The sequence below is a fragment of the Drosophila eugracilis genome, unplaced genomic scaffold (genome assembly GCF_018153835.1).
Source record: "Drosophila eugracilis isolate 14026-0451.02 unplaced genomic scaffold, ASM1815383v1 contig_386, whole genome shotgun sequence".
NCBI lineage: Eukaryota > Metazoa > Arthropoda > Insecta > Diptera > Drosophilidae > Drosophila > Drosophila eugracilis.
Window position 1 is genome coordinate 428,214 of NW_024573245.1, and position 12,197 is coordinate 440,410.

Consider the following 12,197-nt stretch of genomic DNA (forward strand, 5'->3'; position numbering starts at 1 on the left):
CAAATCATTGCGTCAACTTAACTTAGGGGCGCGAATATTGCGTTGAGATACAGATACGGTGGGCGATACATGGTGCGATTATTTCCAAACGATTTCATGTCGCTGCCAAAATAGAATTTTGCACAGGCTTCTTGGCAAGATAGATAACTGATATTCATGGAAGGTAGTATCAGTGAAGGTGTGGAGTATATAAACCGGCGAGTTCGCTCACTAAAAGCACATTCACGGTAGCATTCACAAGCCAATTCAACCATGAAAGCCGGTAAGTCAGCTGCAAAGTCTCCGGCAAGGAATCCAAATGCTCAAGGACCATTCCTTCTCGATCCATAGCTCTACTTATCCTTTGTCTGGCCGTCTTCATGGCGCTCTATGCCGCTGACTACGTGTGCGAACGCGATGGCAACAATCAACCCGATTGCAGCAACTCCAGCAACGTGGAAGTCCCAATCCGTAACTTCTGGGATCCCACCCGCTACTGGTGGTGCAACTCCACTAGCTCAACTGCCTATGGCATTCAGTGTCAGCCGAATGGTAACACCACCACGGGATTCGATTCGGCATTGAAGAAGTGTGTTCCTTGGGACGAGTGGACTTGGACTCAACCTTGCGCCTAAGCTAATAACATTTTTGTAACACAATAAAAATGAATGGCATTTAAATAACAAACTTGTGTTTTAATAATTATCATAAGTTCTTCAAGTTATTTGGTTAAATTTAGGTCTGTGAACGGATCATAGTTTTAGCCTAGCGATTGTAAATAATTGCTTATCAATTATTTTTCTTTTACAAAGAAGCTTTGGAACTCATTTTAATTCACTTTCTTGATATCTATACTAATATTATAGACCACAACCTTTAAATACAAATAAATTAAGGACGGGCTTTATTTGATAACTATAAGATATAGCACGTTCTTAAAACTTAACATAACAAATGCCTAAAAATGATCAAATTCGATTTATATAATTGGGTTTTATGTATTATATATACAAATTATTTATATTTACCAGACAATATTTTATTGTATTTTTTAATTCGACACTGTATCACCCAATAAGCATGAAATTGGGTTACGTGTGGAAGGTATAAAAGAATAAAAACGGCACAAAATTTAATTTTGGGGCGTTGCCTTAATATTAACATTATCGAAAAATGATATAATTGATAATTGGTTGGTTATAAGTTCTTAATAAAACTTATCTATTTCATTATTTTTCAACCTAATCATAAGCCATTTATTTTTAAACAATAGGTTTTATTAGTGCTTGATTTTCTAATGGGTTTGATGTCTTTGGCCATGTCTTGTAAGTTCCTAATATCTGCCTTGTGTGGGCATGACTAATACTTTGGGGAAAAAGAAAAATATTTATTGAATTTATTTTGTTTAAAATGTGATAATATTTAGTTAGATATAACAAAGAGAAGACTTTCTGACCAAGGATAAGATGATAATAATAATTATTTTGAATACAAATACAAGTGGTCGCTAATTTAAAATTCATTCACACTTTTTGATTTTATATTTCGTTATAATATTATGATCTACGATATTATACATTTCTCAAGTCGCTCTCCATTTTTTTTATTTCTTCAAATCTTTTTTAATAATTATTTAATTTCAAAGGTGGGTCGTGGTGGGTCGATAGGGGTAGACATGACCAACTATTGAAGAAAACTGCGATAAGCAGGTGCCCCAATATAATTGCGTGCCTAATCCAAACATTCCACCATTAATAGACCCCGAGATCACAGCTTTCAAAAGGGGGAGATTCTGATTATGATTCAGATTCTGCCTACAGATAGATTATATCCGAAATAGAAATTAGACTATTTACGAGAAGTAAATATAATATTTATATTTTCAAAGAATTGATTTAACCTTTTTTGATACCAAATATAAAACTCTCTCTCTAAATGGCACACGCTTCATATGATTTTTGGATGGCGTCATCTGAGTCAATTGACAAGATACAGATACCGCCAGTGATCGTGCGATTATTTTTAAACGATTTCATGTTCGTTCCGAAATAGAATTTATCATTCCGATAGTCGTAGACAAGGAACATGGAAATAGTTCAGGGATAGATAACAGGTAGCTATATAATGTTAAAAGTTGTGTTCGGATGTCATTCGGTACTAATCACCCGAACTAGCACAATGAAGGCCGGTAAGCTCATCGGGTGACCGCATGTCCTTAGAAAGATGATATACTTATTAAGGATTCTACTTCTAGCTGTGATCATTCTGTTCCTGTCTCTTTTCGTGGCTATCTACGCCGATTCCAACTGCGATCCCAATGGTGATGGGCAGCCCGACTGCACAGGACGCTCCGGGGAGATATCCCGTGACTTCTGGGATCCCACCCATTACTGGGAGTGCAATAGTTCCGGAAAGGCTGGTCTCGTTGCATGCGAACAGGGTACGGGATTCGATCCCAAAACAGGAGCGTGTGTGCCCTGGCTCGAGTGGCAGTGGTATCCACCATGTCCCGAGGAATCTACTTGAAAAATAAACTTTGATGCTTGATAAAATTTCTATATTTTTTATTTTCCAAGTTGAATGATGGCTGGTAAAGTAAAAAGTTAAACAATATTTAAATACTACCATAATTCGTCAAGGTAGATAGGAATATTCGTCACGGTAAGTCTTTATAACCAAAATTTTAGATGCTTTAAAACATTTTTCGTTGCGGGTGATTACCTCGTTAAGAAATGTTTGTAAAAGGAACTTCAGTTACTTAAAACGATTTGATCTTACGGGTTATACGGCCTAATTATGTGGAAGCTTACAACCTACAGCCTTTTTCTCTTTGCTTCTTGGGAGCTGACCTTTGCTAACCCTAAAACTTCATTCCAAACCACAATTGATAACCTTGATGTACACCAGGAAAATTGGTTCAGATACAATTCCCAGAGGCGAAATGAAACTCAGTTGAAAATTGACAAGATGAAGAAAGCCCTCGAATGCCGATTGCAAGCCTTACAAGTCCAGATGGAAAATGAACTGAAGTCACTACGGTTTCCTATAGAAAACAAAAGAAACAGGACGGACCCAAAAGTTACCCAACAGATAGATACCACGGTTTTCAAGAAGATAGGCTCAAGACACTTTTACGTCGAGAGGCAAAAGTTAGCCAATTGGTTTTCTGCCTCTCTCAGATGTCGAGAAATGGGCGGCCACCTGCTGAATGTACGAAATAGGGCGGAGTTTAAAGAAATATTTTTTAATGTACCCCATGGTACCTATTGGGTGGATATGACCGATCTATCTCATGATGGTCGCTATTTTTCCACACTAACCGGCAGGAAACCATTTTTTGATGAAATACATTGGGATATGGGCGCTAAGCACGAACACTGTGCTAAAGTAACCGCAACAAAATTGTCCTTAATTGATTGTTATACTAGAGTCTTCTTCATATGCCAAGCCCCTAATTGGCAATAAACCAAACTGCATCCTCGATGGATGCCCAATATGAATAAAATAAAATAAAAGCATAAATCTTTTCTTATTGTGTACTTAAATATATTTATATACATTACCTTCTTATTAACATTAGATGTTATGTGGCTTAAATATTATTTTCGGGGAAAGAAGAACATCTTAATCTTTACCTGAATATATGAGGTCATTTTAGGACGAGTATATGTATCTTATAGACTTAGGAGCATCTTTAATTCATTTTTGATTGCATTTAAGGTCTACCTTTAAACCTAACCTTATAACCTAATCTTTGAATTGAACGCAATATCAACTTGCTTGGAAACCCAGCAAAACAGGCTGATTAAAGCAGACTAATTAGCTAGCAGAATATCTACTAAATATCCAAAATAAAGTAAAATGTTAGAGCTTCTGGTTAGATTTAATCCAGCCCAAAATCTTTGAAAACTTCTTTGACTAATCTGCATTGAGTTTTTTATCTGAATTTTCTTATTCTACTCGTATCAGTTATCATTAATGATTTTTATGTTACACAAAATTTTGATAGTTTCTTAAATCCGTTGTGTTTTCTTAATTTAAATCGTTTCGTTACCTAGAAAATGGTTCGGAACTCTGGAGCGGAGTTGGAGCTACCCGTTGCAGGTTGGAATCGGGGTCTTTCTTTCGATCAGATGCAGGCGGTAGATGAATTGAGAGAAGCATTAGACTTCGATATCAATGTAACTCGAGACTGTCTGTTGCGTCTGGGTGTACGTCCTTTGGTTGGAAACAAACAGCTTCTCAGGATTGTTCAATTAAGTCGTGGACAGAGTCTTGCTTTCCTCTACTTTCTGTTCCAGGAACACTACAGTTCCGGCAAATCATGCGGAAAATATACAGTTAATGGACAACTCTTGCTCTCGGCTATTGCCTATCTTGATCTGCCGGCCACTATTCGAGCCCTAGACGAGGTACTTCCCCTGCGCGGAAATCGTGTCAGTGAATCGAATACTCCACTGGAAGTTCAAAAGGTTAGTTGCCAAATAAGTTAAACTAAGTTTTTGATTCCAAATCGAACCATTTAAGTCAAATAAAATAATAAAAAAAAATCTTAGAAGCACTCTGCTCGTCAATCGGTGTTTGGGGTAGAAAGTGAGAAGCCGTCCATTGCTATGCCAGCTACACTTCAAGTGGAAGACAAAGTTTTTTCCTCTAAGGTGACACAAACAAGGACTCGATCTTCGGGACAACCTGTCAGAAGTGCACAGCCTTACTTTCAGAAGCAGCCTCGTCCAAAATCGTGTTACCGTTCAACTCGTTTTTTGGCAAATTACCCGCATTTTCAGGTGCAGATTCCCAACGAGGTGGGAGACGCCAAGGATGACGATGATCGGTGGTTCGCCAATTACCAATTTCATCCGATCCAGCGAACTGTTAAGGCATTTATTAGCCACGAGCTATGCCACCTATTTGACCAAATAGACGATTCCCTTAGTAATCCTGACCAGGAGCCAAGGGATCTGTGTGAATACCACAAGGGAACTCGATCCCAGAAACGACTATCGTTTCTAAACGAGCAACGCCGACGATACCTGAAGATGCTTGATGTAGAAGGGAATGAAAAGCGGGTGAGTTCGAATTGGGAGTAAGCATATTTAAGCCATAAAAACAACACACTTATATATTAAATACTTTTTTTCTGCTTGAAGCTTAATAGAGAGCGAATTATCCATCACCTGAATAGAGATGTGGATGAGTACCTTCTTAAGTTTGGTGACAAGGGTTGGAGTCCCGGAGTGCCTGCTTTTCGGAAAACCGGCTGTGTCGCCTGCAACGAATTAGTTCACGTAAGCTTGGAGACTAGTCCACAGGTGTTGCTACTCGAAGGTAAATGGGGTGTTCTATACGATAGGAGTGGTCCCAAAATGAGGCTTTGTGGTGGGGAGGATAATGAGAAAATGTTCTTGAAAGATAAGGATCCTAAGGGCAATGAAAAATATTTTGCCGCACCCGGAGGATATAAACCCTATGCTTTTAACTATGATGAAGTATTCGATAAAGACAGTGAGCACGCTTTGGGCACCGTGGATGTTATTCGGAATTCAATAGTGAAAACCCTTTCTAACGGTGTAGACCTTTCTGATGGTATAGACCGAGAAAATGGTTTATCGCAGACAATTCGGAGCAGCCACATCGATGAAGCTGTCTCTCGGTGTGTGGGAAAAATCTTCGAAAAGAGTTTACTGGCAGCGCCATGTGTGGTCACTCCCAGAGGTTCCAAAGAGCGCCTCGTTTATAACCGCAGTTGGATCGATCCCGACGACGTGAAATTCATGGACCAAATGCTTAGCGATGCGTTCAAATTATTACGACAGGATTCTAAACTTGTGCTCGCCAGTCTACCCGAAGGCCACCAAATTCCGGAGCTAAGAGAGTGGATTCGGAGACGATATGGAAAACGATATGGTGCCCAAAACCATGAGGAGTCTGAAAAGATTAAGATTAGAATGAATGAACTTTCGGAGATGACAAAGAAATTGATTCCACTGATGGCTGATGTAGACCCCCGAATAGTTCGACAAAATCCTCTACCTTTTGACTTATACAAAGACATTATGGAAGTGTCTGAAAAATTTAAGAAATCGTACCGGGAAAAAGTCATCGAAATCGTCCTTAAGCAAACCCGACTTTGTTGGCAGGCGCAGCACAACTTGCGCTCCTATAACAGTTCCGGACTCCGCCGTACCTTCTTTTCATACCTGCCAAGCACTGCCCGAAATAGGGACCCCACGTTCAGCATCTATTTGGCACAAAAAAATGCCAGAATAACCTGACTTATATATAAATATTATAGGCAGTTTATTCTGGCCGTATGTTTGTTACTGACGGCAGGGGAAATAGTGCTTGGCTTGGACAGTAGCATGATTTTTTTTAAGATAATTGACACGTTTATTTGACAACTATGCTCTCAAAATTTATGAATGTTTTTATTCTCTGACAATGTACTCGTATTTTTGTATATTTACAATACGTGTAAGCTAAAACTAAATAAAAAAGCAGTTTACTGTTATTAAAAAAATAATATAATAATAATTTTAATTTATTATTATGTTTAAATAAAGGAAAACAGGTAGATAAAATAAAAGTAAATGTAACAAAAAAATTTGTGGACGGCTTTGTCTTGTGCCTAGCCGACCGTTTGTGTGTTCCATCCTTGTCTAGGGGAGTGCTAACTTGCTCTCCTTCCAAACAACACGACCGTTTCATTTGCTTGTTACCTTTTATATGCACGTCTTGCGGAATAAGCACTTGGGAATTTTAAGCGCGCAGGCGTTGGTTTCGAGTGCATGCCATATATGGGTTATTTGTTTTTAATTAATTTATATTACAAAATAATATATAATAAGTAAAAACATTAATACCACATTTAAATAATATAAATTAATATTAAAAATAATAATATTATTATAACAATAATAATATTATTCTAAAAATATATACATGATATGCTAACATTGACAATGAAATTAATTACCAACTTCCCCTTTTAAAGACCAAGGGCCATCGGTGACCCAGTCATTAACCATATGACCACGTTTTACCACCGAAAATTTATTAACCCATCCACGTATTTGCCAAAAAATCATATAAAAAGGCAGGTTTCAAACCTTTAGTTATCAATCATCAACGATTCCCACATAAGTTCGGTTATCTGTATTCACGAAGACAATATGTACAGCAACGTGAAGTGTTCCAGTTCCTTCCTGGTTTTGATCCTGGCACTTGGAGCAATTTCAGCGCAACCAGCAAAATCGACAAAACAACTAGAGAAACAGCAGGCAGCGCCCTACCCATCAGCGGATGAACTAAAACCCGAAGTGCCATTTGAAGAAGGAGAGCCCGATCAGACCTACGGACCTCCGGATCTGACGTACGGACCTCCGCCCACCGACGCTGTAGAACAGTTACCCAGCGATGAGCAGGCGCAGGACTTTACACCTGATTCAGATGCAGAGGAGGTTCAGCCTATCCAGCAGTCACCCGCCCGGCTGACCAAGCAGGTCAGAAGCCGTCCACAAGTACCAGGATTGATTCTGCTATCCTCGAATCCATTGCGAGTGTTGGATTCCAATGGAATCCCCGTTCCAGTCGCTGTTCAACCACTGTGGTAGAAAAACTACATTATACAGATTTTTATAAACATTATATTAATTATTGTCTTTTGTTATCCGTTGAACCATTAAAGAACATTTGTTTACACCGAATTGATGTATTTACAAGACTGTATCGGGGATCCAATATGGTATGTGGAGTATACATATATATATAATTACAAATATAAGAACGATAAAAGTATGCAGATAACTTTAGCTAATTTCGGTTTTGGGAAATTCTGAGCAGTTGCTTTGGAATGATCTGTCCCGATCTAGACTACATAGTAAAAGCTAAATAATAATTTATTTAAGAATACTACGTAAAATCACTTTTGGCATTGTGCGGTCCTCGAGTTAACACAGAAATAATCTCCAACTGACAAACTGAACAAATATATTGTATAACTTTCTACTTAAAATGCTAGTTATTGTCTGGTACGATTGCAGCTAATTGATAACAAAAAAATGCAACTTATTCACGATAATAATAAATTAAACACACTAGAGCACCGCCACTGGACTGGATAAATACCAGTTTCGAATGGGTAAACAGCTAATGGTAAACATATTCGTAGTCTGAGAGTAACTACATAAAGCCTTCGGTCATAAATTCGCACTCATTTGTTAGGCAGAACTAGCCAGGTTCTGCTTATGTGTCCCTCTTCGTTTTTAAACTTAATGGGTCCTGTCGTTCAATATTTGAGCTAAACTGGCCCATGTACCGAAGACAAAGCCACAGAGTCCGAAGATTAAGATGAGAAAATCTTTCCACAGCATCCAGTTAAAGCGGCCATAACCAACGTTATAGAAGGTTATTACTTCAATGATTGGTGGAGCGATGAGGGCTAAAGCTGAACTGCTAACGGCTCCCACCAGGGATATAATGGATCCTAGATTGGGAATGCAGGTCGCTAGTAAAACTGTAAAGAATATGCGTTGTCAATAAGAAGTGTTCAGATAATTACAACAGATAATGAACTTACAGGTAAAAGTGACTAGAACGATTCGCAAGACAGTGGCTGAAAGATCCTTGGCCCTCGTGGTGTCGAAGTGACTCCTCACAAAAGGCTCAACGATATTTACAGGTACATAAAATTGAAGCGTATAAGAGAGGAAGATGGCCACCGCCATGGAGATTCGCACCAATTGAGATAGGCTAAAAAGATAAAAATATCTATATAATATTATATAAATAAATGATTTGGTAAATATTTCGACTAAGGTTTCAAAATTAAAGGCCATAAATATAAGTTATGAGGGGTCTAAAATCTATTATGAAACTAATGTAAGGACTCACGTATCTCCCTGCGGCAGATTTAGGGTTATACTACCCTCCACATGTTCGCCGTACTTCAGATAGCCAAAGAACCCCACTGCTGTATAGAGACATGCCACGATTACCATGCCCGTATTAAGGACACCAGTGGTGCCGCCAAAGTCCTCGGGGGTCCGCATGTTGTTTTCGAGAGGCAGGACAACACCAATCCCTTCAAACGCATAGATGGCGGTTCCAAAATACAAGGGCAATGTTGCCCAGGTGGCCACCGGTTTGACCGTGTGCACATCGGGAAGATCTTGCAGCATGTAGGAGAAGGTAATCGCCAAACCGGCCACAGTGAGGAGAGCGGCTACTAGCGAAACGGGCGTCAGATACTTAAGATTTCGCACAAGATTCAGTAAGATCATTGGCCCGAGCATCATTAGCAAGTAAATCTGAACAGGCATCTTGTAGTAGTGATCCATAACATCCTTGATGTTCAGCGCCACAAACAGGAAGTAGACACAGCAGAATCCAATTTGGGTAATAAACAAAAACGTGGTTACTATACGCCTGGCCAGCATGGAGTACCGTCTTAATCCCAAAGGTCCTGACTCAAAACTGCAGTATGCCACCTCCGAAAAGTCCAATGCTGGCTGCTGAAATCTCCGGCAGAGCTCATGGGAGCAGTTCACCAGCATGTGCATGCAATGGGTGCAAATGGCTCCCATGATCATGGTTCCAAAGAGTCCGACATAGAGTCCAGCATTCTTGAAGGCATCCGGCATGGCCAAAATACCCGTGCCAATGTTGCCTTTCAGCAGATGAACCAGGGTGTCAAAATTCGATGTCGGATGCTCCAAGGTGCGATGATGGGTGGGGTTGTAGTTGAACTTATCCGTAGATCCGTTTTCATCATCGCCGGATCCCGAGGCTGCTGCGTGCACTCACGGAGAAAAATCGAAAAAAATATAAGTTTTATGTCAGCGAACATTTATGTTTTCCCGGCCTCTAAGAAAAAAAATGTGAATTTAAAGTTTCCCAAGTTTAAAATCGAATTTTCGATGGACGATATGAATTCGAACTCTATAGAACCAGGAGTTCTTCGAGTTCTTTGAATATCCATGTAAGGTCTCCAAACCAAAATTTGCTAATAAATTGCGAAATAATGTTTTGATTTAAAAATATTTGACGTTAACTAAACATCATTATATCTCTCTAATTTTACAACTTAACTCTCTATATTAAGTAGCCATATACAGATTAATCTGTGGTTAAGACCAGGTCAGAAACTCACCTGCTAGGCTGTCCTCGCTGTGTACGTTGACCAGCGTATTATCCGGGGGAGAGCTGCGTACGGGACGTGCCGACGATCCTCGACTGCCCTCGTAGTCGGAGGCATCGCTCTGAAGAAGCAACGGTTGGCGCTCTGACATTTTTTTCTTGCGCGGCGCACCCTCGGGGAACTGAAAACAGTAGCAGGTATTTAATTTAGAACGATGCACTTTATAATGCGCCCACCCCGGCTGCACAAAACACACTGAAACTGCGATTTAAGACGTCCGCTTTTTGCCTCGGAAATTTTCCGCTGACTCAGTTTTCCACGCGTATAACAATAGGAGTTGCAGATAGTGCAGCGGATAGTGTACAGAAAACGCGTGCCAGGCGGGATGGAAAATTTCGACCATGCTGATTAGTCGGAGACAGCCTTGGACTTGACTCAAAGTGCGATTAATTTGATCACTTCATTACTCTGCATATGGGTTTGATTACGACGCTCGCTTGGGAAGTCGATATCAAATTGTCGAGTCCAGTGTTTCAATAGAGTATAGCTTTAAATTCGAAAACACTGACAAGTCGCAAAAACAAGCAATTCGAGGTGATAAGACCCGCATATCGCCTGCGAACGCATAAATCACAATTATATAATGTGTATCCAGACGGTGAATCAAATATCCACCCATTATTTTTTTTTATTATTATTGACTTATTGACTCAGCGAAATTATTCATATTGAAACTCATATTCAGCAGTTAATTGATATGAAATACTTTTGATTGATTTGAATTAAAAATGAATTTTTTTAGTTTTACTAATATACGTAACGGATAAATATTATTGATTTAAATGGATAATAAAGAAAACATAAAATAAATTAAGAAAAATAAAATAATCTTGGAGATACTTTCCATCTAGATAGATTAATTAATTATTTACTTTTGTCTGTGTAGTTTATTTTTTAGCCAACCTAAATACTACTTAGTCAACGAATACAGACTATTTTCTTAGCGAGGGATTAACACAGATTACATAGCAGAGTCTACTTTAATCCAGACAAACATAAGACGTATGTCAAGAAATCTTTATTTCAGAGCAATAAAGAAATCAAACAAAGCATCAAGAATTCTAACTTATTTTCGTTTTATCTTGCATCACAGACTTGCACAACAAAGTGCGACATTACAGATGTACATATGTATGTATGTACAAACCTGTATATTGTTTTCACTTACAGAGAATCTCGCAAATTAGATGAATCTCAGCCCGAGATTGTGGATTTCGCTTGATTTTTCGTAATCGAAGAAATTCGGCTTTTGGTCAGTAGAAAAATTAAAAAGCTTGGAACTAAAACTGAAAAAAGTAATAATTAACAGATGAACGATAAAATCAAAATAAACCCATTCAGCATGCGCATTTTGGTGGTCAGATGTGTGGGTGCTCTACCTGTTGAAGGTTGGTTAATGGCGTCAGGTCCTCCATTGATTTTTTCCCGCTTGACACTGACAATGAAATAGGTGCTCCAGCGAAGGTCACGTATTGGTGCGATTGCGATTTAGCAATGTGAAAAGCCAATCAAATTAAAACCAATGTGCTCCTAAATTTCATTAATTACAGAATTGGTGTGCGTGGGTGGTTAGACGGATGCCAATTATCTTTTCCCAGTCTGCGAATTGAACAGAAAATCATCAATGAATCATGGAGTTTTCATTACAGTAGTTTGATAAGACGATGCATCACTGTTGCACAATTGAGAGTATACATTTATTTTGAACTTGCAACACTCATCATCATCTTGGTAGCATTGTGCTTTAAAACACATACGTTATAATTTGCTTCGAGTTTTGCTCGTAATAACAACTGCCTCTCACCCCGGAACACTGAAGCAAAGCAAAACATTAGCAATCGAGGTTGGTGTTTTCCGTATCTATCGATTATTTTGGTGATTTGATGGTACAGTAAACAGCCCGATTTGACAACTATGCAACAGAAAATTATACGTGTATTTTAAAAATATAGCATATATATTATCTAAATATGCTATTAAATTTAGGAAAACTTCATTTTGGATTAAAGCCAAGGTATTT

At 38.8% G+C, this 12,197-nt stretch overlaps 5 protein-coding genes and 1 non-coding gene across 10 annotated transcripts; 4 read left to right on the plus strand and 2 right to left on the minus strand.

The window, feature by feature from the left end:
- The first annotated feature begins 183 nt into the window (after positions 1 to 183).
- Positions 184 to 661, plus strand: LOC108106089. Its single transcript, XM_017212949.2, has 2 exons — positions 184 to 262; positions 331 to 661. The coding sequence occupies exons 1-2, from the start codon at positions 253 to 255 to the stop codon at positions 612 to 614; spliced, it is 294 nt and encodes a 97-aa protein (XP_017068438.1). The 5' UTR covers positions 184 to 252; the 3' UTR covers positions 615 to 661.
- A 1,482-nt stretch (positions 662 to 2,143) lies between these two features.
- On the plus strand, positions 2,144 to 2,531 carry LOC108106094. Its single transcript, XM_017212952.1, has 2 exons — positions 2,144 to 2,167; positions 2,234 to 2,531. The coding sequence occupies exons 1-2, from the start codon at positions 2,158 to 2,160 to the stop codon at positions 2,503 to 2,505; spliced, it is 282 nt and encodes a 93-aa protein (XP_017068441.1). The 5' UTR covers positions 2,144 to 2,157; the 3' UTR covers positions 2,506 to 2,531.
- Positions 2,532 to 3,974: 1,443 nt separating this feature from the next.
- LOC108106083 lies at positions 3,975 to 6,490 on the plus strand. 2 transcript variants are annotated; one of them, XM_017212941.2, is made up of 4 exons: positions 3,975 to 4,451; positions 4,536 to 5,048; positions 5,130 to 5,267; positions 5,333 to 5,477. In XM_017212941.2, exons 1-4 carry the CDS (start codon positions 4,041 to 4,043, stop codon positions 5,369 to 5,371), a joined length of 1,101 nt encoding a protein of 366 aa, XP_017068430.1. In that variant the 5' UTR covers positions 3,975 to 4,040; the 3' UTR covers positions 5,372 to 5,477. The 2 variants fall into 2 exon arrangements, with proteins under 2 accessions (XP_017068430.1, XP_017068429.1); XM_017212940.1 differs by having other exon boundaries at positions 5,130 to 6,490.
- An 88-nt stretch (positions 6,491 to 6,578) lies between these two features.
- Positions 6,579 to 6,676, minus strand: LOC121530202. Its single transcript, XR_005993869.1, has one exon. It is a non-coding gene; the product is annotated as a U6atac minor spliceosomal RNA (small nuclear RNA).
- Positions 6,677 to 7,119: 443 nt separating this feature from the next.
- On the plus strand, positions 7,120 to 7,685 carry LOC108106172. Its single transcript, XM_017213090.2, has one exon. It carries the CDS (start codon positions 7,152 to 7,154, stop codon positions 7,590 to 7,592), a length of 441 nt encoding a protein of 146 aa, XP_017068579.1. The 5' UTR covers positions 7,120 to 7,151; the 3' UTR covers positions 7,593 to 7,685.
- LOC108106170 (proton-coupled amino acid transporter-like protein CG1139) lies at positions 7,608 to 12,025 on the minus strand. Of its 4 annotated transcripts, XM_017213089.1 has the most exons (7): positions 11,935 to 12,025; positions 11,557 to 11,776; positions 11,346 to 11,463; positions 10,130 to 10,298; positions 8,872 to 9,778; positions 8,558 to 8,730; positions 7,608 to 8,494 (listed from the first exon to the last, which is right to left on the minus strand). In XM_017213089.1, the coding sequence occupies exons 4-7, from the start codon at positions 10,266 to 10,268 to the stop codon at positions 8,250 to 8,252; spliced, it is 1,464 nt and encodes a 487-aa protein (XP_017068578.1). In that variant the 5' UTR covers positions 10,269 to 10,298; positions 11,346 to 11,463; positions 11,557 to 11,776; positions 11,935 to 12,025; the 3' UTR covers positions 7,608 to 8,249. The 4 variants fall into 4 exon arrangements, with proteins under 4 accessions (XP_017068578.1, XP_017068577.1, XP_017068576.1 ...); XM_017213088.1 differs by lacking the exon at positions 11,346 to 11,463 and having other exon boundaries at positions 8,872 to 9,766; XM_017213087.1 differs by lacking the exon at positions 11,346 to 11,463 and having other exon boundaries at positions 8,872 to 9,769.
- Positions 12,026 to 12,197: the final 172 nt, after the last annotated feature.